The sequence below is a fragment of the Centroberyx gerrardi genome, chromosome 8 (genome assembly GCF_048128805.1).
Source record: "Centroberyx gerrardi isolate f3 chromosome 8, fCenGer3.hap1.cur.20231027, whole genome shotgun sequence".
Classification (NCBI taxonomy): domain Eukaryota; kingdom Metazoa; phylum Chordata; class Actinopteri; order Beryciformes; family Berycidae; genus Centroberyx; species Centroberyx gerrardi.
This window is the reverse complement of record NC_136004.1, coordinates 11,696,905-11,724,156: the sequence shown is the minus strand read 5'-3', so window position 1 is coordinate 11,724,156 and position 27,252 is coordinate 11,696,905. Positions and strand designations below refer to the sequence as shown.

Here is a 27,252-nt window from a genome sequence, read left to right as displayed (position 1 = left end):
GTAGTCTGATATTCAGACTGAATGGCCATTTCGTTTGTTTAGTTTGATCTCTTCAATTCAAGCTTGTGAATTTGTCAAAATGCAAACATTAACAAAAGTTAAAAGGCAGCTTTGCTCTTGAAGTGAGGATGAAAAAGGATTTAATAAAATAAAAAAAAATCACCATTTAAGACAGTAGCTCTTCAGCGCTGGATGTCCTCCTCAATGAAATGAATGAATGAATGAGCTGCCAAGGTATGTCTGTCTCTCAAAGGGGGCGTTAATTTTCTGATCCGAAGCTCTCTAACTTGGAGAACAACACAGTAGTGTCACACTGACACTGAGCTGATTGCGACAAAGACAGGGACTACAGTAAGACTGACAGGAAGTCGTAGTCCATTTGACCAATCAAATCAATTGAAATCCAGCAGGACGGAGCTCCGAAGTGAAGCTTCTCATAGAGGACTCTTCTCGCTATCTACTCTCTTTGTAGCCGCATCATTAGCGGACCAGCCTTGTTACAGCTTTGCAGGACGTGTCAAAAGGACTGGAGATTCAACATAATTAGCTTCTTACAAACAAGTAGAAGAGCCGATGGACTAAATACCATTCCGTGTGGAAGAAAGCAGTGGAGATGTGTAATAAGCTACATGGGACACTAAGGACCTGCCTGGCTGCCAGTCTATCATCAACTGACAGCTGTCACCGTACGTAGCTGGTTAGCTAGCTAGCTAGCTAGCTAAGCTAAAGGCTAACTAGGGTTTCCCAGCCTCACCTCACAGGCTGGCTCCTGTCGGTTGAGTGTGGAAAGCGGTGACTTCCGCATGGACATTATCTTATTCTGATCAAATATCAACATTATTTGACTCAGCCTGCTGTCCGTTACGAAAACCATGAGTTAAGTAACATTGGTCAGCAGTGTTTGGAATATTTTGAGGTCCAGCTAACTAGCATTTAGCTGGAAGCTAGCTAGTAGCGTTCATTCAATTATTTAGTAACTGCTAAAGCGTTAGCATCGCAGCCTGCTGACACCAGCACCACAACCAACAGCAACTAGCTACATCCAGGACTTGTCGTTGTTACAAGACTAATAAATTGGGCATTGACTGTGCTTTGGAAAACATCGGAGAAATGAAGAAATTTTTTGATTCACGTCGGGAACTTGTGAGTTCTGGGCCTGGTTCTGGAGCCGGTGGAGGAGGCGGTGGTTCTGGCGGCGGTGGCAGCTTCATTGGACGGGTCTTTTCCATTGGACGTTATCAAGTGACCGTCGAGGAAATTGTCGCTGAAGGTGAACTATATCTCGTGTGAATTATGCACATTTCACACAACCAGTTTTAACTAGATGTACGAGCAAACATCTCAAAGTGGCCCACATGGCTATGAAGACGAACAGAACAGTAAACGACGGGCCTATTCTTGGAGGGGCTATGGCCTAGCCCAGCTACAACACTAACATAATGATGCTACCTTGATTTTCCTTCCTTGATGAGAAAGGTCTTGACTTGGTCAGTGGTCAAGATTTATAGGACAAGGCTGTAGCAGCTGTTGTAGTTACTTGAGGCACTTGTGACCACCTCGGATTGCTGTAGACAAGTTGTCTGCATCTCTCTGTTATTGCAGTTTGTCTTCTTCATTGGCATGCAAGCTAGCCTAGTCCCAATCAGACTCTCTTAAAAGCTGAAAATTCAAGTGTGGATGTATCATTCAGTGAATCACCATGTAGTCAGATTACAACAGTTTGTTCAGGTTGCCATCTCATTACATTATTGCACTCCATACCTCAAGGCTGGGAGGAGCATGGTATAACTGGATTGCCTGCTGTGTTGTAAGGAACCAACACCATGCTGAGTCATCTGTCTTGATATTTACAGAGGGAGTAACAAATCACAAATGTACCCTACATTTCATAAGTTTGGATAAGCCTTTGCTTCTTCTAATGCATTTGTTAGCTAGGGGAAAAGGTCATTAGGATCTGGAGCAACATACTTGTAAAAAAGATGACCTCGTGACAAGATGGAGCATTCATATTAGGTTGGGGCCCTCACTTTTCTGTACTGATCTTACTGGCCAATCATGCATTTTGATTATCTGCCTGTCTAGATCCAAAATGGTGATGTGGTTCAAGTGAAAAACATGTTTGAGATTAATATTATGATTGAGACATTAGCTTTAAAGTTAGTCTTTGTGAACATTCCTACTGAACATTTTACCACAACATTGCCAGTGTTCCAAACACTGTTGTTAATAAGGGTAAGAGGTTACCCACTGGTCGTCTGTCTCTGCCATGAGTGTCTGCCATGCTCTATCAGTTAAGAGCGCCTGTTACTAAATAATGGATGGACAAAGAGTGATTAATTCATCAGTAGTATGGATGGGCACCATCTGTTGGGCCACACCATGCCTTTATGAATGGGTATTCATCCACTCTCCCCTCCTACCTTGCAAACAGATTCCATGATAAAAGTGGATTTTTTTCATTTTGGGCCTCCATCACCTGAAGCTGAGAGGGTAGCACTTAATTTGTGTTTTCCTTATCAGTTCTGGAAACCGTTAGGCCTTGATGCAGACATTAGCTTGAGAGAAGCATCATTTGAGAGATTGATAATTGTTAGCCTAGACTTTGTAGCACCGGGTTAATCTTTCCCCCAAATTACACATCTCACATAAAATGGTAGTTGGAATGTTTTTATACAGATCATATTTTCTTGCCCTGGCGGCGGACCTCCTGCTTGCGATACTGACTCACTCCAGTGTGGCTAGGCCTATTTATTCAGATGGTTTTGGTTGCAGTCTAGGCTATTTGTTGCTATCTGCCGGGCGGCTATTCCATTCGGAAATTGTGTTTGTTTTCACGTCTGCTGTATGTTGTCATTGTTGATCTCTGTGGCCTTTAGCTGTCCTAAACAGAGTTTTCACAATACACAGGCAAACAGCGGTCAGAGGGACATAGTCTCTCATAGCTAATGGCATAGAGGTAAATGCTTTGGAATCATGTCTTTTTATTTTTTGTAGTCATTAATTGAGATGGTTGGGCCTAGGTTAGGTGTTTGTGATTTGTTCTCAGCCCTTAGTCTATGAGGATTTTCAGTGACACAGCTTTCTTTCCTCACTATCAACAAGATGGGTTTTCTTCTGGCCATATAGAATTACTGCTGGTAACATTAGCCCTCTCTGGAGCTGTATGGGTGGCATTGTAAGGGAGGATGTCTCCCCAGTTGCTGCTGTTAGACTATGCAAGACAGAGCTCCAGTGAGTGTGTTTGGAAAAAACAATTACCTTATTTGTAAAAAAAAAAAAGAAAAAAGAAAAGCATCCCATTTTCTATGCACAAACTTGCATAAGCTAACACTGGATATCCCATGTTAATTTGTCTACAGTAGATGAGACGATGGCAGTAGTATCTCTTGCTGTCAGTGCAGCATGGTGTAGTCTTGCAGTGAGCATGTTTGTAAACAATGTAGTAGCCTGTGGACATTTATAGAAGGCCATGGCCTATATGGTGATTACGTAAGTTCCATTTTACTGATGACAAATTGTGACCCAACATTGAACCAATCACTGCACTTCTTGTAACAACGCCTGAAGGTGTATTTTTGTGTGCATTTGCTTGAGTCTGTGTGCATGAGCTCGAGTGGTATAATCCTGACAGTCAGTTACGTCAAGGGACAGTGGCTATTTGTAGCTATACTTACTGTTGTTTGGCCATTCTGTCTGGTGAGAATGCAGACCACTGCTGGATGTTGCTTAAGAAGGCAGCTAATCCTTCTAATTTCTTACATGCAACTCAGATTAGACAGTGTGAAACAGCAGGGACTCAGCAGTGTGAGCTCTGAGGGGACCACACACACACACACGCACAGACACACATCCACACGAGGCCTACTCCTCATGTGCTCATGAAGTGTGCTTCTTCCTACTACTGTGTATTCTGATTTAAGATATAACCTTGGTCTATTTGATATTGTCCTAATTGAGCCACACTTCTCAAGCACATCACTGTTCATGTCGTAACACTCTTATTACTGCAGCAAAAAGTGTTCTTCTCATACTGTGTACCATTGGCGCAGCACAGTGTGTGATTTCTTTTTTCACCTCATTGTGAAATTTTCAATCAGTTAGGCCTAATCTACCACTGATGACTTCAGTAAAAGTATAATGTGATATCATCAATGGTGGCCCAGCACCACCTAGTCACATACTGGTGACAACCCTGAAACCGGTATGATTTCAAGGTAGTCCGAGCCTGCTGTATTTACCGTGCCATTAAGGCCTATTCAAAATGCTGACTCCCATCCGCCCTTTGTGCTCCATTCATTTCTTTCATTGCACAGCTCACACTTAAGTAGCTCAAGGCAGTCCTAACCAAACCTCAAACAGACCGGTCACGTGGAACTGTCCTTGGCTTAGTGATGCCAGCTGGATGACTCAGCCCAGTGCTTGGCATTAACACAAGCTGATGGGAGGACAGAGAGGGAGAGAGAGAGATAAACAGTGAACAGGAGGGCTGGTAGCGGCGCCTGGAGAGGGACTAAAACAGAATTCAGACCTCTTTTACTGTAAAAGTTGGCATGTGCTAATGTATGTTGTTAAAGTGCTACATGCTGCGGACTTCAAATCTAGAGAGAGAACCAACTTGATGTCAGTCCTATGAGATAAGTGAAAGCTGGGGCTAGTCCATATCTAAAAGTCGGTGAAGACAGTAGAGTAGTCCTTTGACTAGTTTTGATGCACATCGGTATAGTGTGGATTATGAAGCAGACTGTCCACACGCAACAGGCCCACAGTTCAATGCAGTGGAACCAAAACAATTTGTCTTTTCAAATCCAGCATTTGTACAGTACAGTTTGCACTGTACTGTACTGAGACATGAGCCTTAGGTATAAATGCTATTGCATTGTTCAAAAATAGCTATTTCATTAATTTGTGTGGTTGTTAAGAATTTAGAAAAGAACCAGTGTATACTGGGTGTTGTCATGGATATGAGTTACCATGGATGGAGACAGCCATCGTTTGGGCTCCCTTGTGTGCCAACACTGTGTGACCAAAGGTGGGATGATGAGTTCAATCACACTTTCTGTGTCCTGTGTCAGTTTCTTCACTTCTTGCATCCTTCCCCTCAGCACAACTGCTGACTCACATGGTGCTATTTCGAGCTCCTCTTGCTGGTGTGTCAACCAGCCTTTCACTCAGCACACATTCCACTGTAGCATTCCTTCCCCTACCGCAACACCATTCTTGCCAGGCGATGAGTTTGTGTTTGACTGGGAATGTATATGTATATGTTTGTTTGACTGAGAGCTGCGTTTTGTTTTGATGCAGTAATGGTCAGATTGGAATAGGCCTCCGCAAAACCATTCTTATATCTATCAGCCTTGTGAGCTGCCAGGATTTAGAATCAGTCTCTGAATTGCCAGGCTCAAAGTGCAGCTGAGGGACTTTTGGCTTGAAGAGTCTTTCAGAACAGATCATAGACTAATGTCATCTCATGTTGCTGTTCATTTGCAGAAATCAGAATTACCTTATTTGCCATATATAATAAATGTACAGGAATTTGTCTTGGTCACATTGCTGCAGTACCATAAAACATTGAGCATACTAGCACACAACATGGTACAGGGACGGAGTGCAATAGGGACAGTAGTGCAAGGGGACATAGACGGTATACTATATCACTTTACATACAAAAAAACACCATGTGCAGCATGGCATGCAGTAAGTTTCAGCCTTAGGTGAGACTCCAGAAGTACAATGGAACCACTTTCTATGAGATTGTAGTTCTGGTTATGTATTCAATTGCTATTTGACTTCTGAAATAAAATGCGTGTTCATTCTCTTTTCTCCTTCTCTCTGTCTGTCTTTCTCTGTCTTGCAGGAGGTTTTGCCATTGTTTTCTTGGTGCGGACTCACCAGGGGTTGCGTTGTGCACTCAAGAGGATGTACGTTAACAATGAACACGATCTGCAGATCTGCAAACTGGAGATTCAGATTATGGTGAGTACAGGCATCTGACTCCAAGTGAAGTGCTGTAGGCAAATCCACAATTATGTTTGCCACTACTTGGAGTTGGTGTTGTAGGAGAGAGTGGATTGTCTTATTGTTGAGAGAGATGGTGACAATCAGACATGGATCAAAAAGTATTTGCAGACAATTCTTAGCATTAGTTTTGACCTGCTTGGAGTACCAGGTGGGTGGGATTTACTGCATCAGGACAATTATTGGTCACAGAGAAGTATACTGAATTGACATTCAAATACTTGCTTTGATTTTCTAAACTGTGTCATCCCAGTGTGACAAACCCCACACACCTGGAACTCCTAGGTATTTTAAGTAGGTTAACAATACCAGGTGACTGGGGACGATACCAGGAAGGAAGAAGGAGCTCAAGGGTTGGTAGTGACTCATTCACTCTTAAACATGGTGAATTCTGCTGAAAATGTTGAGTTGGCACCTTTGCACTTGTGAACTCTCTCACCCATCCATTTCCTAACTTAAGACCTTTACTGTAAGGGAAGCCAACCAGTTCCTGGAGCCACACCCTGGGGGGGCAAGACTATTACAGGATGGTTATCATTATTACTCCCAGCCCTTTGGCACTGACTCAGCAGCTCTCTACAGATAAAAATAGACTGAATAGTAACACACATGGATGTATTTATTCATTTACTTAGCCAAATGTTTTAGGATTGTAAAAACCAAAATCTAAAGAAAGCCGCATCTCCCATTGTGTGCTATGTTAACCCAACTCTATGTGTTTGTTTACACAGAGGGACTTGGTGGGCCACAGAAACATAGTCGGTTTCCTGGACTCCAGCATAACTTCAGTTGGAGCTGGCGATGTGTGGGAAGTCCTAATCTTAATGGACTTCTGCCGAGGTATATCTACGCTCCTCTATCCCTTCCTGTCTCTATTGAATTCAGAGTTCCATTACATTCTCTTATTCACTGGATCCTGCTCAGTTTGAAGCTCTATCAGATATCCAGCTGACAGCCATCCTAGTCAACTGAACTCATAATTCAGTCAATGCAAAACTGAGTGGTGTTACTTGTAGAAATAGCTTCATTGTTCCTACCAGGAAATAACGTTAATAAACAAGTTCCCAGTCAAGCAGGATTTGAATCAAAGTGCACTGCAGGAAGGATAGAGGTGGCAATGGAATTGATACTTGTGAATTTTATTTGGCACCTTTTAGGTATCAGCTGAACACAGTTGTGGTTGTTATAACCAGGGCTTCAACAACGATTATTTTGATAATCTTTTAATCTGAGGATTATTCTTGATTAATCAATCAGATCAAGAAGAAACCTAAACCGCGTCATCGTAACATCATCATCACGCCAGGTCATAGAAAGTATTGTTACTGCTGCTGCACTTTAGCCAACATTAACTTAAGATAGCACTGTTCACAACAATAGTCTTTTGCGTAAACATTAATGATGATTTCTTAACATTTCATAATATAAATATTGCATCTAAAGTTATCTCATGCTATTAGCACCAATGCTAACATTGTGCTGATGTAAGAGTTTACATTAACACAACAGCTCTGCCTTCTTCCGCACAGGGATGTTTCCTTCTCAGATGCTCAAGCATGCTTGTTATTCTACTGTAGAAAGTCAGGTTGATCTTGCATAGCGTGCATGTTACATTACTGTGATTTTCCTTTAAGTGTAGCCACAGTTTGGTGTACTTTTAGTCTTTGTTTTGAAGGCTCATCGTCCTCAGAACTGCTGTGCGCATCAGCCATTTTCAAAATACAAACAAAAAGTGAGAGAGGAAGCAGGCTGTAATCTAAAGTCACGCAATGGGAAATGACTTATGAATATGTAAAACAGAGGTGCAAAATGAGCCAAAAAGTGAACAAAACTACTTTCCTTTTTAAATATCATGCCTTTCATAGAGGCATAGCAGTAGTCATTAGTCATGGACTCTCAGTTAACCTTTGTCCTTGAATGTCAGCTGACCTTTGTGGACTCTCAGTTGACCTTTTGTGTTTTCTGTAGGCGGACAGGTAGTTAACCTAATGAACCAGCGGCTACAGACGGGCTTCACCGAGGCCGAGGTGTTGCAGATCTTCTGTGACACGTGCGAGGCTGTAGCCCGCCTCCACCAGTGCAAGACTCCAATCATCCATCGAGATCTCAAGGCACGTCTCCCAATACATGTCCAAATATGCATGTACTAACTACTAATCCGTTATGATCCATCTATAAGTCATGGCAGATAATTAGCGTGGTGCACAATCAGCCATCAGATTGTGGGCCACGCTAATTATCTGATGGAAATGTATTGTGACGTTCTTGTTCAGCTCTTGCTCTACCAGCCCTGATCAGTCTCCTCATCTCTTCTCCATGTAGGTAGAGAATATTCTTCTGCACGACCGGGGACACTACGTGCTCTGTGACTTCGGGAGTGCCACCAACCGCTTCCAAAACCCTCAGACAGAGGGGGTGCCGGTGGTGGAGGAGGAAATCAAAAAGTGAGGGTTCCTGACAACATTGAGACTGAAACTCATATTCTTTTCTTTAACTAAAATTTAGAAACTCATTTATGTCTACCATTAATTGTACAGGTACACTACTCTGTCATACCGTGCTCCAGAGATGGTCAACCTCTATGGTGGCATGGTCATCACGACTAAGGCGGACATTTGGGTGAGATGGACTGTTAATCATCATGTTATGATGATTATAGGATCATATTATGTCACCATGATAATGACGTGTATTAGTAAGCACTGACTTGCTGGAGTCGAGGCTATTTTATGTGTGTTTATGTTCTCTTCTTGTGTGTGCAGGCCATGGGTTGTCTGCTCTATAAGCTGTGCTACTTCACGTTGCCCTTTGGGGAGAGCCAAGTGGCTATCTGTGATGGCAGCTTCACTATCCCAGACAACTCCCGCTACTCCCAGGACATGCACTGCCTCATCAGTGAGTAACCTTGTTCCCCAGAATATACTCACTGTCCTACTTTGTGCATGTGTATGGTGTGTGTGTGCAGTTGGGCTTGAATGTGATTTTTTTTTTTTGTGTGTGTCTGCTTCTAAACAACCCTGTCCATGTTGTTTTCTCAGGATACATGCTGGAACCTGACCCAGACAAGAGACCAGATATCTACCAAGTATCCTACTTTGCCTTTAAGCTGGTTCGACGAGAATGTCCGGTCCAAAATGTACATGTAAGTCACCGTTGTCTATGGCGACAGGATTGACAGGAGTACATAAAGAGAATATACTGTAGGGCTGGTGTTAAATATGTACTTTTTATTAGCACAGTGAAGCCTTGTAAAGTACCTCACATAAAGCGTCTTTAATTGCATCTCATTGTTTTGCAAAGAAACAACAGTCTAGAACAAAATGACATTGGATAGAAGCTAAACTTTCTGGCTTTGCCAGTTGGCTGCCTTCCATTCCCCCAGGGCCCTTTCTAATGTATTGACATAGCTACATCAGCACTCAGTCTTCTGATTCAGCACATTTCCCACCTCGCCCACAAAGCAGCATTAAAGTGGGCATTAAAGGTGCATCCGTGGAAGCTGCAGCTATGATGCTTAAAATATTTCTTACTACCTCACTGATATAAGTTTTAAAAAGTTAAACTCTGGTTTGATTATGCCTTCTCATCTGAAAATTGCAACTTCTTACCGTCTTAGAATTCGCCCATTCCTGCAAAACTTCCCGAGCCTATCAGAGCCAGTGAAGCTGTGGCCAAAAAGAGTCAAACCAAAGCCAGGTGAGTGACGAGCAAAGCATTTGAGTACCGTTATCAATAACAATCTGTAATATGACTTGGCCTCTACTCTCCTTTCCCTCCGTCAGACTCACTGACCCCGTTCCCACCACGGAAACCTCGATTGCACCTCGGCAGCGGCCCAAGGCTGGCCAGGCCCAGCCCCAGCCTATATCAGGCATTCTGCCCATCCAGCCAGCTCTTACCCCACGCAAGAGGCCTAATGTGGCTGCAGGAGCATCCCAGGCTATGGGTAAGGGCTGCTCTGTGCTAAGTCTGTGTTTCAAGGCTAAAACCATTAGTGCCTCACTAAGTGGTGATAGAAGCCTGAGTATGTGGTGACTCCTGGTAACAGTATACTCCTAGGAACAGACACCTTGTACTGAGCTCAAGCATTTGGCTGAAATAGCAAGGCCTTGTAATCCCAGTGGTTCAGTTAGCCCAACGCTTTTAATTGTCTTTTAATGAGCCTTTGACACCCACAGTCTCGCAGGACCATCCAGTCTGTGGCCTACTTGTAAAAAGACATGGAGGACGATTTTACTGTTAATTACAGTGCCATACTTTTTTTTTTTTACAATTTTCTTCTGACTCACTCACTAGCTGGGTTTCCATCCAAATATTTTTTTTATTTATAATGTATCAAATTAAAATGGGTTAAAGGAACAGTGAAATTTGATTAAATTTCGTCACCACGACCTCCCAGAAATGTCATACCCACTGTCGCTCCCATGTATAAGGAGTCCATTGTGCTTGTATGGCTATTAGTTGGTACATTAGAATATTGCAGAGTGCAGTTCTTTGTTTTTGTCTGTGGATTAAAGCAGGAAATATGGCAAAACATTAGCTAACACAAAAGAAAATTATCAGCTTGCCCAATACTAATCAATTCTTGAAAGACTCTTTCCATTTTTCTTGTGGATGTGTTTTTTAATATATTTGTTTCAACTAAGCTGATGGAAGCACGCGTGATTCGCATTTTATGTTTTGCAACATTTCAAGAGTTTGTGTAAATTGACAGTTTGATGGAACCATAGCTACTGTCTGTTGAAAGAATCCTTGGTATTGTTGGTGAATGCTAAGCTTTTGATCAAGTTATCAGAAATGTGGTGGCATAGTGGAAAACATTTTACAGATTTGATGTGATAAATGATAGTTCTGTTGGCTTCTCTTTTGTGCTATCAATTTTAACCCAAGAAGGCAGCCATTCATCCTCTTTGCTCCCTGCCAGGTGTTGGGATCGGTGTCCCACCTCCGGCTGCTGCTGCTGTCCAACCTGCTCAGCAGGCTCCCGCTGCACAGGCTGCACCCCAGCCAGCTCAGACCGCCAACGTGCAGCCACAGGCCACACCCCAGCATCAGCAGCTCTTCATGAAACAGCAACAAGCCCCAGCCTTCTTTAGCCCACAACAACAGACCAACCAGCAGGTGGGCAGCCTGGCAGAACATGGGATTTTGTCTGAGAAATAATGAAATTGTTATTTCGCAGTATTGTCTGTCTGTGTGTGTGTGTGTGTGTGTCTGTGTCTGTGTCTGTGTCTGTGTTTTTTTTTTTTTAAAACCCATTTCCCTGTCTACAAACTGCGCACTTCATACATTTTTGACTGTGACATCTGAGGTTTACCTTGGGGCTCAGACTGTAAAATTAAATTTCTAGGATTTTTGTTTGAGGTTTTCAGTGTTGGTCTTTAATTAACTACTCATATTTAATTTAAATATCTTCTTGAATGTAATTTCATTATCCATTAATCCATGAATTAACAGTGACAGTTTATTCCACCCTTGATCATTCCCTCTGTTATTGTTTTTGCATAAGCTTGTTTCTGGTCTCATTTCAAATCCTGTCTGCTCAAACTTGCTGCTACAGTCGGCATAGTTAGAATACTAGACCAGACCTGTGCATTTGTGGTGCTCTGGATCTCAGCAGACTATGTATTCATAACATTGGGTTTGTGAGCAGCTGTTGACCTATGTCGCGTCATCTTTTCTCGCCCTCCCTCCCTCTTCTTTCTTTCTCTCTCCGTCTCTCTCTTTCTTTCTCTCTCTCTCTCTCTGTCTTTCTTTCTCTCTCTCTGTCTCTCTATCTCTATCTCTCTCTCTCTCTATCTCTCTCTCTCCCGTCAAATAAGGTAGAAAATAAGCCCTAAAAATAATTCCATAAAAGACTGCTGTGCTTGTCAAAGAGCAATAAATCATGATAAACTGGGCCAAACTATTAATGGCAACTTGGCCTTCCTCATCATTGGCTGTGTGGTATTCCTGTGTAGCATCAGCTGGTACAGAGCCTCCACCAGCAGCAGCAGCATTCAGCTTCTCAGGCATCTGCCCTACTGCAGTCCAAAGCTAAGCCTGTTCCTCCAGTTGTTAACCTGCAGCAGCAGCCAGCCAGCCCTGCAGTGTTCATAGCCCCCATCCATGAACCTGCAGCTCCCCATCTGACTCCCATCCCGGAGTCTGCAGCCGTTGGCCCTGCAGCTGACCCAGAGGCCACGGTAACCTCCCTACGCACGCTGCCGTCTGCTGCTCTTTGGATCAGGGTTGCTTACCGGCTCCTCTCTAATGAATCGCATCCAGATTTTTACGTTTTTCTCTTCTTTTGCACTGGGAAAGTGGTATTGATCTCTCACAGAATATATTAAATTCAGGATTGTGAACTCTCATATAATTATGCTTCCTGTGGGGATTTACTGTCCAAGGATTAGAAAGACCAGATCATTGCTGCCTTGATGACAAAATCATCTACTTCTTTGCGCCATTTCTTTCAACTAATCAAAATTATTATTTCATACTTGGTTGACAATACTATATATTTTGAGAAAGCCTAGGCTTAATGGTTTGTTGAACTCTTGAATCATTGGGTTTTTCTGTTTCTGCCTGATCTCTTTCTACTGGGATCTATTCTTCCCTTGTTCATTACTTTTTTCTCATTCTGTTTTCATAACCTTGTGGTTTTGGAGGAATTGTTAAGCCATCATCTTGAGAAACATCATCTTGGTTTTTTTTGTTTTGATTTGGGTTTTTCTCTGATTTCTTGGGATCTTTGTATGCAGTGAACAGATACCTTCTCTGTTGGCATCAAGGGCATGGTCCCTCATCTTCGTTCTGTGTCTTTTCCCTCCTCCTACAGACTGCTAGCAGAGCAATCCATAAAGTCGGCTCTCTGACACCCCCCTCCTCCCCGAAGATGGCCTCCAAGGGTGGCCACAGGCGCATCCTGAGCGATGTCACTCACAGTGCCGTATTTGGGGTCCCAGTCAGCAAGTCCACCCAGCTACTCCAGGCGGCTGCAGCCGAGGCTAGCCTCAACAAGTCCAAGTGAGCGGAATTAACTCCTCTCAATGATCTGAGGGATCAACTGTCCATTCATGGCACTAAGTGAGCTCAGCGGGGCAATAGACAGTCCATTCATACGACAGAGAACCCCAAAGGAGAATAAATGACCCTTTTATAGCCCAGAGAATCCAGCACAGGAAGAATCCCTCCATTCAGTCCACAAATAACTCTGTGGACTATTCATCCACTCTTATTTGCATACATCAGTAGGCCAGTATCCATAAAATTAACTGAGGCATGATGACACCCATGATCAAATTCTGTTGTGCTCTCCTAACCTTGTGTATGTTTATGCCTCTGCGTACTGTAGATCAGCCAGCACCACCCCTTCGGGCTCCCCCTGCTCCTCCCAGCAGAGTGTGTACCAGCCAGGTGAGGGTGGTGGCCCATCAGCCCCTCCTGGCACCAACACCCAGCCCAGCTGGAACCCCTTTGGGGATGACAACTTCTCCAAGCTTACAGCAGAGGAGCTACTCAACAAAGACTTTGCAAAGCTAGCAGAAAGTAAGACCACCAGTCCAATGCATAGGTGTACCTGCAGCATTGGTAGATGAACCTGTGATCTAAAACTACTTACTACTTTGCTTTCTTTGTGCACAGCAGCTAAACCAGGAGAGAAGGCCACAGGCTCCAGTGAAAATCTCATTCCAGGGCTCCATGCTTTCCCAGGTAGGGCTGTCATTATTATTATCTTTTCCTCGCTGGTTTTCTGTCTCTTTGCTCAGTATAACAACTGTCTACTATCTCTACATATTTCCCTGGAGGCTTTATACATATACATTCAGCTTTTGGTTTCCTCTGCTATGCATAGCTTCCATTCCTCTTTGATGATGTAACAGTTGTCAAGTGGACATTTCTCTGAATAATCTCTGAGCCACTTTAATTATTTCAGACAGGGAAATCCAGTCACTGTGCTGTATTGTGTGTCTTCTAATGAGTTGTTGGAGTTGTTATACCTTAGCCTATGTCCTCTCTGTCTCCTGTAGTCCCACCTTCTCTCTTCCTCTGTTCTTCACATTCTCACGTTCCTTCTTCTGTTCTCTCCCTCTCTCCCTGTTTTCATTCTCTGTGCAATGTTAAGCTGAAAGATCTACTGACATCCTGGGTTTGGATGCAGGTTCAGCCTTGTTGAGTGTCCCGGACCCTTTTAATGCCCTCTCCCTCTCTGACACCCCAGGTAATTTTCTTGTCTCCACATGAAACAATATGAACCATGCCTTTGGTCCACTAACATGTTGAGCTCTTGAACAAATATATTCTTAGGACTTATGAGCCACTTTCTTTATTTATATAGGTAGTTTCCTTAACAGAGGTTAATTTGTGATGGCTAGTTTTATGGTTTTGATCTTTACACATTTGTATCTTGTTGACATAGCAGACAGCCTCACAGTGGTTCCTTGTCAGTTTTCATGAATAGACACCGTAGCTACAGCTATATTGCATCTCATTTGCAGATCTGTGCTTTCGCTGTTGCCTGGTAACGTCAAGGATAAATACTCCTTTGTTAATTGGATTGCCATACTGCTGGAGGTACCTGCTTATAAGGGCCACTTAGAACAAGGGTAAAGTTTAGCATCAGATCTTCAGCCCAGGTTGCCACTCTCTGTTGTTTGCTAATTAAATGCTGACCCGGCCTTTTATGCTTTCCTCAGTTTAGCCTTTATCCCTTTCACAAGTGCGAGCTTCTTAGCTCTTTAACCCGGGGAGTCGTCGCTTGTCTGTGTATTTACTGAATAGGGACTGAACTCTGAGGATAAAATGTTGAGGCTGTTACATAATCAGGGTGTGGTTAATCTTCTCTGTCCTCCCTAAGCTGCCTCTCTCTCTCTCTCTCTCTGTTTCACTCACTCAAATAGGCCACGCACAAGCAAACACATTCAGACTTTTGCTGATGGGGCAGAGAGAGCTTTGAGTGTTTTCAGCACAGTTGTTCAGCGTGCTCATGTGCAGCAGGAGGTTTTTGTGTCGACAGGAGATTGACACAAAGCCGCAATTGGGATAAGGAAGACGCTATTGGAATTCAAAGAAGAATTTATATATTTGAAAATACAGTTCAGTGAAACTGCATTTTGAATATTCCATGCATTCTCCATTGAGTTTACAGGAGGAATTAGCTCTTTGTCTTTTAGGATTTATAACAGCTTTTCATCAGTGTTGACCTCTTTCCTGTAGTGAAGGGGGCAAAAGGTCACATCTGCTGTGCCATTTTCTGAGCCCACACATTCCCAGCATCAGATCTCTCCCATATTTTGCCCCATAGCAGTCGCCTGTAAGTATGAGCTGCAGAGAGAAGCATATAACATGCATGGACCTGGTTTCCACTTAACCTGATTAGTAATAATATGGCCTAATAGCTAGGTTTTGGGATTGTTTGAGAGGTGCATATCTTAAAAACAACCCTCATGCTTTGCCTGTGATGAAGCTTCTGGCACACAGAGCAAAGCCGACTTAACAGGGATGTCCTCTGCTCATCTGTCAACACTGGTCCAAAAATGAATAGTTGAGAGGGGTGGCATGTGGAAGGGACAGTGCAGTGGAGCAGTGTATGTCTGTTGTGAAAAAGCACACTCATTGTCAATGCTTGTTTGTCTTAAACTAATGATTTGCTATTGCAGTTTGTGAGTTTTTCACACTCTTCAAGTGGAATGTTTTTCCAATCTCAGTTTATTTTGGTTTGGCATGGTAACATTGCTGGTAAAGGTCAGCAGAGTTTTGTCCGTTGAAAGCATGGGATTTCATTGCACTAATTGATCTTGGAGTGTATGACTGTGGTTGGCAGAATTTAATAAACCAACTTTCTACACTCATGCCACACTGATTTTATTACAATGTTATGGCTTTATTAACCTTGCAAGTCATCTGATTCTCAAGAGTCATTTGTGAATGGAAAGTCAATGTTCAAAAAGGTGGTCTTTGTTGTTACATCACATCCTGGTTTTGTGTTTCCTAACCATATTACGTCCTGTTTAAAAATGTAGGCCATTTAGGGTACTAGATATCTATTACATCTGACCTATTACTAACACAAAGGTAGTCTCATTTATTTTGATGAGATGGAATATTTTCTCCCACTGCCTGATTTTCATATCTCTCTTTTCCTTCTCTGCTCTCTTCCCACTCGTCAATGCAAAATCTTCCCTCATTTTGTTTCTCTCTCTTGCCATCTATCCATTACCTCCTTCCATCTCTCTCTCTGGCTCGCTCACAGAGAAGCTGATTGAGGGATTGAAGTCCCCAGAGACTTCATTGCTGCTCCCTGACCTCTTACCCCTGTCTGACCCCTTCAGCAGCTCTGCAGAGAGCTCCACCAATGGTACAGGCTCTTCTTGTCCCCTGCTTTGCCCTACAATTACCCGTTTCCTCTGCATGCGTCTTCTTCCTTCCCTTCCTTCTCCTCTTCCTCTCTCTACCTATGAGTGATGACTGTTGTGGTCATGAAGTCAGAAAGACCTACTGGAGAAAGGAGCCTGGAAGGCCCACATCTCTTTAACCCCTGTTTAATGTGTCCTTTTATAATTTCTTTATCTTACCATCCTTTCCTCCTCTTGTTTCTGTGTAGCGAACGCAGAGGTGTGTGTGGATTCCCTGATTCCTGGTTTGGAAGCCCCCCAGGCCCAGCGACATCCATCAGCCCAACCAGAGCTCATCTCCACCAGCATGCCAGGTTAGCATTCCGCACCAGAGAATGGGAAATATTAACAACATACGTCCTTGCAGCATTTGACCATGGAAAAGAAAAAATAACTTGTAGCCAGTTGAGCTCATGGTCCCCATGTCATTTGTTGATACCCATCACTGCCGTTTTGACGGTTTTCCACAAGCTTTACAACTGCAATTACGTTGTTATTTTTTGGTGTGGAAAGCACAACATCATTTATCATTAACCCTCACCATCATACCAGACCAAGCTGTCCTGGCAACAAGGCTTTGGCACAAATTATCCGGCCTGTCACTCTTCAATATGGCAGGCAGCTGCACTGAACGATTGCCTTAGGGTCTGGTGCAATTGCTGTGGACCATGAGCCAGAGGTTTTCTTGAGGGTGAAACAGGAAAACATTGAACAAACTGTTCATTAGCAATGCTGATCTTGCTCAAAATACACCCACAATCTGCATGCTTCTGTAATGATCGACATTGCCTGTGGCAAAAATGTAGGCTGGGGACCCACAGCTACTGCTGAGCAGTAGAGCGTAGCTGCTGCCCCTGGCTCTGACCTTGTATGCTGTGGGTACAGTATATTGTTGTTGTGGGAAACTGCTCCATCAGAGGGAACTAACAGAAAATGGCATTTTCACCAATACATTTTTTATGATGATGATCCTATGTGAGCAGAGGTAAAACAGTGAACTGCCTAACTAACTAAATGCATTCTCTTCTGCGCCTTCTTTTTACTTTCCTGTCTTCCTGACCCCTGGTCCGTCTGGCTTTGCTTCATCCTGACTCAGACCCTCTGGCTGGGGAGGACTCTCTGCTGGGCTGCGATCTGTTATCTCATCCTTCTACTCCTGGAACCCAGTCTGTCTCTGCTCTCCCCTCCTCCTCCTGCTCCTCTGCTCCTCCTGGCTCCGGCTCTGGCTCCTGTCTGGAAGAGCTGGCCTCTGTATCGCTGCCCCCTGGTCAGACAGCTTCTGGTAAGACTGTCTCTCTGCAACACCCCACAGCTAGCCTTATGTCTGCTGGGTGTTTTGACCAATCAAACCATCGCAGACCACAGATCCTCCCAAACCACGGAGAGCCTGATCAGACACAGAGGACAAATATTTCTATATAATATGTTATATGGACATTGGACACATGTATTGAGACCTTCAACAGACCCTTGACTCATTTGTAGAAGAGCCAAAAGCCACATAAAATGCATGGCTTTAAATGCTGTGACTGCCCTGGCTACATCTATTTTTAATCTACTTGCATCCTCCTTTCTTTTTGCTCTCTTTGGCTGCGTTAACCTTCCCCATCCATCATTCCTTCACTTCCTCTTCCTTCACCGCAGACTCTGCTTTCCTCATGTCGGGTGGGGAGAAGGGCACTGAGGACGAGTTTGACCCCATCCCTGTGCTTATCTCCAAAAACTCGAATCAAGGTAAGGTTAGCAGAACCCAGAGCTGAGCACTCACACCTGCTAAAGCCCAGACTCCGAGACACTCTCCTCCGCTCACACAACTGCTGATCAAAGATGAATGACGCAGGCCCTCATTCAAAAGCCCTGACACCATAGCTCATTCTGTGACCGTTGATGTGAGAAATCTTGTATGGGTGTGCTTGTCACATTAAGGCTTTTCATCCCATCAAGCTCTCACATTAGTGAGCTTTCTCTCCTTTGTTTCTAGTGTCATACTGCCAGGGATTCTCCACTCTGCAGGTGTTTGGCTCTTTGTAGATTATCTCATGCTTCCAAGTCAGGGCAGGATTGAAAACGATAGAAGTCTCCTCCCAAAGGTAGCATGTTAGAATGACATTCCCTTACTCTCTCCCTATAATGATGCAGCTGTATAAAGATTACCCCAGCTCACTCTCTGCCTGTCTCTCTTTCTCTTCCTACCCCTGTTCCTCATGCACATCTCTCTGCTCTACCATCATTTTCCCCTCATCTTCATCAACTCCTTGCCCTTTCTTTCTCCATACCGTCTGTGTTAATATTACTTATTCTTTTGCTTGTCTTTCACACTCTTACCCTCCCTTGGCTTTTCCATGTCCATCTCTCTCCCTGTCTCTTTCTCTCTGGCACATTTCAGGTGGTCACTCGCGCAGCAACAGTGGCAGTTCAGAGTCCAGCATCCCCAACTTGGCCCGCTCCCTTCTGCTGGTGGATCAGCTCATCGACCTCTAGGGGGTTGGGAGAGGTCGAAGGGGCAGTGTGCAATCGTAACAAGGGGCGGGGGGGAGGGGGATAGAGATGGGGGAAGCAGAGGCACTTAATGTAGCACCTTACAAAGTGAAACTGAGGAGCCACCATAGCTTGGTTCAGTGGAACATTTCTCTTTATGTGCCTCCTCGGCCTGAACTCCATCTCTACTTGCCTGAAAAGCTGGTTTCAAATATCTCTGCTGGCCGTTGACATTCCCATGCTGGTAACAATCTGACATTAACCCCTCAGCACATCGTCTGCTTCTGTCCTGGCTACACCATGGTCTTCCTCATGCTTTCCTCATACTACCATTAACATCCCACATTGAGTGCACTGCCATGGTGATCAACCTCCATTGTATGCACGTTACCTTGCTTGATCACAGCTACATTGTGTTCACCGTGTTTGTACACTTGTTCAGGGTTGAAGCTTTATTTAAACAAGCCACCTTCAGGCACGCTCATTTGTGTCAGGGGTCTGACTAAAGAGTGAGCAGTGAAATGCTTTAGACCTCCTGGATAATTTGATGCACTTTCCTATGAAAGCTTTGAACATATATAATGTAGGCTTATAGGTAGCAAAACTATTGACCAAGCAAAGACGAACCCTGAGTGAACCATTCAGAGCTGTTGGCACCGATTGAACCAATTTGGCTGTAAACTAAGATTGACCAATGATGACAAAATGTAATTCTTGGGCAATCTTGTCAGTTTTCTTAAACTGTTGTGGTTTACTGCCATGCTAGCCCCCAGGGGAATTTGGCTGCTTTTTTCAAATGTTTTGTTGGGATGCGATCTCAGTGCGCATGCGTTCTGCGCCATTTAAGGCAGTCAAATCTGTGTAGCTTCTCCCAGATAGATCAGTAACCATGTGTGTAACAGGTATTTATTCAGGCTGACTTTGTACATACAGTAAGAGATGCAATTTCAGCGTAACTGTTGGTTGTGACCTCATTCTGACTATTGAGCAGGTGATTATTTGCCCTCTGAATCTATCAGTTGTGATGAACTCTTGAAATCATGAAAATTGGTGAAGCCAATGTGAATTTTATTGATTAATTTGGCTGCATTGCCTTGGTCATGGCAGCACATCATCACCCTCAGCATTATCTACAACACATGGTAAGACTACCAATGGTATATTTACATTTTATATAGGGCTGAAATTGCCTCTTTTTGTGTAGGGGAATGGGTTTACCATCATATCTTTATCTTTGACCCATTGTCAAGATTGACACAGCAGAAATAAAAGGGAGTGAAATTATTTGACTTGTAACAATGCCAAAGTAAGGAAATATTTCATTATTCTGTGTTTCAAGTTGTACCAGCGATGCCATGTGTTGGTCCGGTCTCAGGGTCAGTGGTCAGTGAAGATGAGCAGATTTTTAGCAGTGTACTACTACAGAGAGAAGGATGTACAGTGTAGGTTTCGTCCAGTAGTTTTGTGTAGGTATTATCAGACAAGCTTCACGTGATAATGTCTTTTTCTTGTGTGCCCGCGGCACATGGTCTCCCTCTCCCATTCACATCCCCTCTGTCTTATCTAGCCAATCCATTCATACCACACACCTTGATGTCGCTTGGCCAATGTAACATTCATTTCATTCTGAAAAGATATTCCGAACAACTCCTTTGTACATAAAACCGCTGTTTGAATTCCCTCATTTTCCCCTTGTCAGCACTGGTAAAAGTAGATTTTAAAGTGTTCAATATTTAAAGGCATTTCATCTATCATGGTATGAATAAATGTGACTATTGATAGTGCTTTAGAACGAATGTTTGGAGTGAGTACCAATATGAAATATATAAAGTTCATAAGTACATATTATAGAGAAAAAATATTTCTGTGTATTCTTTATGAAGCTGTATTTAAGAGTGCAAAGATGTTGTCCCTCTCTTTTGTCCAAAGTCCTTTTGTCTTATCTCTCCATTCATGTCTAGGATTGAGCTAGTCCTTTTGTTTTCGCTATCCTCATCTGTAGGTGCAACTCTGTGCTTGTGACTTACCTCACTGGGGAAGTATTTTAAGCACTCCATCCCAGTTCTTTTCATAATGCTGGTGATTTGGTTTTAAGTTGCATGACAGGAATAGATTTCCTCCTCATCTACGAGACGGCAAAACAGAGCTCATGAAGGAATTTACTTCCTGATATCTCTGTAGCCCCTTTCTCCTCCTTAAGTGTTCTCTCTCAATCGGCTGCTGATCAGAAGTAGAGGCTTGTGTGACTCTTACAATCTACATTACATGGACATCTTTTCCTTTGAGGATCAGCGTTACATATGATCCTCAATTGCTAGAATTGGCTGAAATGCCAGCTAGTTGGACTACATCTTTAATGTAGAAGTCCCACTAAGTGTTACCTCTTCTTTTGGCTTGCCTCCAGCCAGGGGAAAGTCCATTGCACAGGCATAAGTCTCCTTTTAAACTCCATATCACCTCAGATGCTGAATATCGGTTAGTACACTGAAATTCAAACAGAAGCAGAGCTGTCTGTTTCCCCGTAATACATTCAGTCAATGCAAAACTCTTGTTTCCTTATTTTGGAAATGTAATGCACAAATCATAACACAATACATTTCCACTGAGATGCCACTATTAGTATATGCTTTAAGTTAAAGTTTTTCTTTTGTGACATGAGTAATTGATCTGTTCCCCCCCTCCCCCCCAATGCCACATATTGTGAAGGTTAGTCACAGACATTGACCATACTATAAGAATTGCGTGGTCAATAAAACTATGCTTTTTTTTGTTTGTTTTCTCTCCAAATAATGTTGTACAGTTATGTCATTTGCATTTTTTTTTTGTGGCTAACCTATGCAATTCTACAATAATGCTTAACATTATTATTAGACACCACAGTGCTGTATCCTGTAGAGTTCTAGCCTTGCCCGTAGAGTCTTACTTGTGTTGCTGTGTGAAACCAATGTACCTATTGTGTTGGTTGGGTTAAAACGGTGACAGGTATAATTACTTTGGTTATATCAAACTGTTTGACATGATTTGGAAGCAAATGTCCATATGTCAAAGCAGAATTATTATCCAGTGTGTACTTCTATTTTTATGAATTGAGAAAAATAGTTTAAAAAAAACAAAACAAAGAGGGACATTGAATAAAACTCATAAATGTGAATGTAACTTCAGTCTCTTTGGGTCTTTGGGTCACATTATATTTTTACACTGAAACGAGAATGTGCCTGCTATCTTTGTTGATTGTTTGGAACCTCTATTTCAAAATCTTTTTTTTTAGCTGGTAGGTTACTCTTCCCCTGGGGAACCAGATTAGTTAGATTGCAGTTCATCTAATCTGACCTCATGGCAGCCGCTAAGCCGTTTTCAGCACAGATTTCAGTGCTTTTAAAACTTTATCATTATATGGGTGCCAAAAACGTTTACACGTCTTAGAAAGTACAACATCATCAGACACTTGCATATGTTTCCATGCAGGAAAGTAAAAGAGGGGATAGCAAAGACCTACACCTTTTTTTAAGGCAGTGATACAGAAGTCAACTTTTTGGGCAGCTCTGATGAGAACCAGTTCCCAGTGAGGTGCTTGAGCATTAGTTCTTTAATTAAATAGGAACATCTTGTAGACAGTAAAAATTGGAATAGATGTATGATTATGTGCCTCAGTTTGTTGTCTGTTGCTGAAAGTGTTGCACATTTACATTGCCCCAAAAGTTTCCAAGTGTATCACCCCTTTTACTCAGAACTTGCTCAGCTGTCCTTTCCTCTGGCTGACTGAGCTCTGCCCTGAGATTTAAAGGAAAATACCAGTGTTTTTGAGGTTTTCGTTCCTCTTGTTTTCTCCTCTCATTCCTCTACTTCTACCCCTACGTCTCTCATTCCCCAACTTCTTCTTCAATGCTGAGACATGTCATTTAAAACTGCATTACCTTCCACTGCCCATATGATCCCATTCTGTTTGAAACTCCATCAAATATCCCTTTGACAGACCTCCTTGTCATCCTTCTTAGGCAACATCTTTTGGAAACTGGCATTGAGTTCCTGAATAAATAGTGCTTCTGCTTGTGAAGCAGCACCAATATAGACTGTGTTAAATTGATACCTGTAAACTTGTATTCTACACATTTACATGAGCAGTGCTGCTGTTGTTATTTTGGTAGTTGGCACTAATCTGTAAGTAATCTTTCAATTAAAGGAACCCCGGCTCAAATAACATAGAAAAGCCCATAAAATGGGAAATGGGCTGCGGATGATTTAAAATAGATGATAGTGTGGTGAAGGAAATGACCCAAGAAGTGAAAAACACTGGTATTTTCTTTTAATGGCTGCAACTAACATCTTCCCAAGAGCTGCCAGTTAACAGCTGCTGTCAACACTGCTGAGGTAAGACTGTCTCTGCTCCTCTGTGTCCGCCTGTCTGTCCATAACTCTACTTCTGCTGTGACTCCAGTGAAAGCTTTTGCTCCTTGTTTCCACAGACCTTCTCACTCCCTCTGAGCTCCTTGTACATCAGCAGAATCTATTCCAATCAAAACCAAAACTGCTGCCACTGTTGATTCTTTTGACTCAAAAGTACACAAGACATTATTTTTGAGTAATGGTTGAGTGAAGCTTAGAGGATTTTGCAGTTCTGAAATCAATTTGTGGAAACAAGGTTATTTCATGTTGTAGCAGTAGAGCTGGCTAGTCCTGTCTGTGCTGTGTAACTTGTTATGTACAGAGTAGAACATGTCTGTATTGTGTTTGTTGTCCTGTGCTGGCTCCTCACTGCTGGGCCATTCTTATTGATTCCTTAGTGGTTACAGATGTTAAAGACGTTCCATCGGTCATATGTGTTTGTGATTGGGGTTTGATGCTCTGGTAGTTAAACGGGCAGCTGGACCTCAGATGTTTATGATTCAAGTAGGGTGAAGTTTCTCGTTAGTGACAATATTTGGATGTTAACTGCCAGACGATTTAGTTTTTGTTCATTTCTGAAACGTATTCTTGTGTCTCTGCTCTCTTCTGCAGAACTGAAAGGGGAGAGTAATGGCTACACTGTGCTTGGTGAGGGGCAAGAGACTGAACCTCCAGAAGGAGATTCTCGAGCAGATGAGGGCTGTGTTCACTCCAGCGACGAAGATGAGGAGGAAATGGAGGAGAAAGAAGCCCAGGAGGAAGACCAGCAGGACGGGGGAGCCGATGAGAGCGATGCGGTGGCCCATGACTGCAGCGGCTCCAGACCTCTACTGCTGGACTCCGAGGATGAAGAAGAGCCAGGACCTCAGTTACCCCTCCAACCGCCACCGCACTCCAGCACATTACCGACACAACCATCTCCTACCTTCCAGCAACCTACTCCAAATCATTCCCAGCAGGTACCCGAGTCAGCGAGGGGGACAGCGGTCGTTCCGGATGTCTTCTCCAAAGCGCCGTTTCGGATCACACAAGAGGACGCAGCCGACGTTTTTGCCAACGCTCCATTTCCACGTGCCCCCATTGCAGCTGAACAGCAGCTGGATGTGTTCCTGCAGGCTCCCTTTGGAAAACGAAAGGAGGCCACGGGAGTCACCAGCATGTCCCCTCAGCCCAAGACCTCATACACCCATCCAATTGTAGCTCACGCTGTAACCCCTGAACAAGGTGTCTTGGGGCAGGTCGCCCCGCAACCGTTCCGCCCGCAAGCTCTGGCCAAATATTCCCGACACTTTGAGGGACCTCTGCCCCAGCAGCCTGTAGCCGCCCATAGAGTAGTGTCTAATGTGGGCAGGCAAGCTGCCGTGGGATCGGTCCCTGTTGGACCTCTCCATTCATGGACCTCAGAAGTGAGAGCTGTAGATCCCTTCGTCTCTGCACCCTTTCACCTCAAGGCCCCTCAAGAAAAGCCCTGAAGGCGCGCACAGATCAGGGCAGTAAGTAGCGGCGGCACTAAATTATGCAAACTATAACAGGCACACTGCATGCTGTCACCAGCGCTGCGGCTGGACTGCAGGCCTGCATGGATCTCATTCTTAACTGGCTCAAATTAGTTTTGGTAGTACAAGGTCATCATTACACGTGAATGCTGCAGTAGAGTAAGGAAGTTGACATCAGTCCCAGTTGCCTTTTATTTTTCTTGTCACGTCCTTTAATATCTTAAGAATTGTCATGCATCCTTTGGTACGCACACACAGGAGGTGGTCAAGTATTTGTTTGTTTTCTTGCCTACCTCAGTTACAGTTTTCTTGTCCGCTCTAAAATATTGCTCAGTGAGGGACTGAATAAATTATCTGCAGCTTTGGCAGTTTTGTTTCCTGGTCATTTGAGCTTTACTGTGAAACTATTATCTGGCCTGACATCGCCACATTCACATTCACAAGACTCCCATTCCTCAGATGTATTAGTTGTCAGAAGTACTCAGCTTAGGTCACAGGATCTCAACTTCACAAAAGCTTGAAAGGAACAGAGAGCATCTATAGTGATATTGCCCCTGGTCTTTTGTCAATACCGTTGTGAGATTTTTGTCTCAATGTGGTTCAGAGGAATTCACCTGTAATTACATTAAACAAGAAATGTGTAAACTGCCTTACTTAGCCTATGTTCTCCAAGACCACCAATTGTTTTGCACCCTTGCAGCTCTTTGCGGGGAGGGTAAAAACAGCATAACGCTCAGTAGTACTGTCATTTCTAATAGTTTGATATATTAATCAGATGCTGGATAGCGATGCATAGACATTTCAAAGAACCATGTATGATGATTAAAAATGTTACTTTTTTGTTTCAATCCAAAATGTTTGCCTTTTTGTCATGTGTATTGTTATGTTTGTGGTCACTGTCCTGTCCATGAACATGGGATATCAATGTTTATTCCATGTAACATGCAAGTTATATACGTAAATGCTAGTCATGCAGAATACAGTATAATACTTCCTCTGTTATATACATGTAGTCCTCACTTTTCTTTGTTCTCTCTGCTCTGCAGTATGTTATTTGTTACACCTTACACTCTTACTCCCCTACTCCCACGGCAAGCAGCCTATACCATCACTTTTGTCTCTTTTGTTACCCTCCTAACTGCTGCATTTACTCCACCATTTTATAGCACTTGCAATCAGCACCAAATACTGGTGTACAATTATGTACAACTTCCTTTTGCTGTCTACAATATGCACATGCACCAGGACCTTTTTTCATTCAACTCCTCGTCTACCTTTATTATGGACATCTCTGTAAAATCTGAATGTGTACTAACTGTGATTAACTCTGATAAGCACCTAAAGTGAAAATACATGCATAGTTAAGCCCTTTAGTAACTTAATGCTTTCCTTCAGTCACATGACTATCTACAGCACTTGTGCTTAACATAACAGTTCCAGTCAGGGATTGTAATTGTGGTATTCTCTAGTAAGTGAGTCCTTGAATGGTGATTGGTTCATGGCATTCCTTTTGAATTATCTTTGTTTCCATAGCCATATGGAAAATATTGTATTGCCTTGTGCTTTGTAAAATCATAAGGCACTTGTTAGTTCCCTCCTTGGCACATTTAAGAAAGGGGAACCAACATTTACTTCAACCCAAAGTGTAATTCATGTATTCCTCTGTTTAAATCATCAATATTTTTTTCTTCTTGAAGTGTACAATCTTTTATAAATGTTCACTTTTCTCATCCAACCTGTACAAATGAAGGTTGAAGTCACTGACACAGTCAGGATTCTCTCAAGAATGTGTTTTGATGATAACACAGCTGTATGAGGTTTATACAAAATGTATTTCGACCGCAGTGTTGAATAGGAAACTTATGGAGGATTCAACAGCTTCAGATGCTGAAACTGAAGGCACTCATATCGAAATACTTGAGTCATGCTGCAAAGCTTGCCTTTGAAAACCATGTTGTATGTTATAAAAAATATTAAATGAATGTAAAACAAATTTTTGCCGTTTTTGCAGTTATTCAGCATCACTGTGACTGACTGACTGGTGGATTCCACAACTCAACTGAGACTTTAAATATTTTACCAGCCAAATTGCTTTGTAGAATTGAACAGAGGCGGGTTGTTAGCATATCAAAGTATCTGGTAAAGTAGACAAACGTACCACACACAACCAAGACTGAACAGCACTTGGCTGGTGGCTGGGCATAATTTATCTCCTTGGTCATTAGGTTAGTTGTGAATGATTTAATGTGATTCAGGCACCACTAGAGGGCCAGTAGGCTTGGGAGTTATTTTGAATTAATAGAAACCATGTAGGCTACTGTACAAGATCATAACGACTCCTCCTTCTGGCCTTTGTCACCAAAGTCTGACCTGCCCTGCTCTGCGCATTTTGCACACTACTTAAAGGAATTTGATAAGTCATCTAATATTGAAAGATTTGCTTGAACTGATCTCTACAAAAGACACAGCTCATTTTTAGCTGAACAAAACAAATGTGTAAAATT

General features: G+C 43.0%; 1 protein-coding gene across 7 annotated transcripts; it reads left to right on the top strand.

The window, feature by feature from the left end:
- Window positions 1–348: 348 nt before the first annotated feature.
- On the top strand, window positions 349–26,741 carry aak1a (AP2 associated kinase 1a). 7 transcript variants are annotated; one of them, XM_078285150.1, is made up of 19 exons: window positions 349–686; window positions 5,855–5,973; window positions 6,747–6,855; window positions 7,984–8,126; window positions 8,338–8,459; window positions 8,553–8,634; window positions 8,778–8,910; window positions 9,054–9,157; window positions 9,632–9,711; window positions 9,798–9,961; window positions 10,940–11,136; window positions 11,976–12,200; window positions 12,836–13,023; window positions 13,352–13,545; window positions 13,642–13,710; window positions 14,123–14,218; window positions 16,250–16,354; window positions 16,601–16,705; window positions 23,865–26,741. In XM_078285150.1, the coding sequence occupies exons 1-19, from the start codon at window positions 614–616 to the stop codon at window positions 24,722–24,724; spliced, it is 3,168 nt and encodes a 1,055-aa protein (XP_078141276.1). In that variant the 5' UTR covers window positions 349–613; the 3' UTR covers window positions 24,725–26,741. The 7 variants fall into 7 exon arrangements, with proteins under 7 accessions (XP_078141276.1, XP_078141275.1, XP_078141273.1 ...); XM_078285149.1 differs by having other exon boundaries at window positions 349–1,270; window positions 13,645–13,710; XM_078285147.1 differs by having other exon boundaries at window positions 349–1,270.
- The last annotated feature ends 511 nt before the right edge of the window (window positions 26,742–27,252 follow it).

What these genes read in the sequence shown, in the direction of transcription:
- aak1a (XM_078285147.1), top strand. Translation starts at nt 1,111, where the DNA reads ATGAAGAAATTTTTTGATTCACGTCGGGAACTTGTGAGTTCTGGGCCT. An exon ending in CGACTAAGGCGGACATTTGG is followed by an intron (nt 8,635 to 8,777) that starts GTGAGATGGACT and finishes TTGTGTGTGCAG; the next exon opens with GCCATGGGTTGTCTGCTCTA. An exon ending in CAGCTGACCCAGAGGCCACG is followed by an intron (nt 12,201 to 12,835) that starts GTAACCTCCCTA and finishes CTCCTCCTACAG; the next exon opens with ACTGCTAGCAGAGCAATCCA.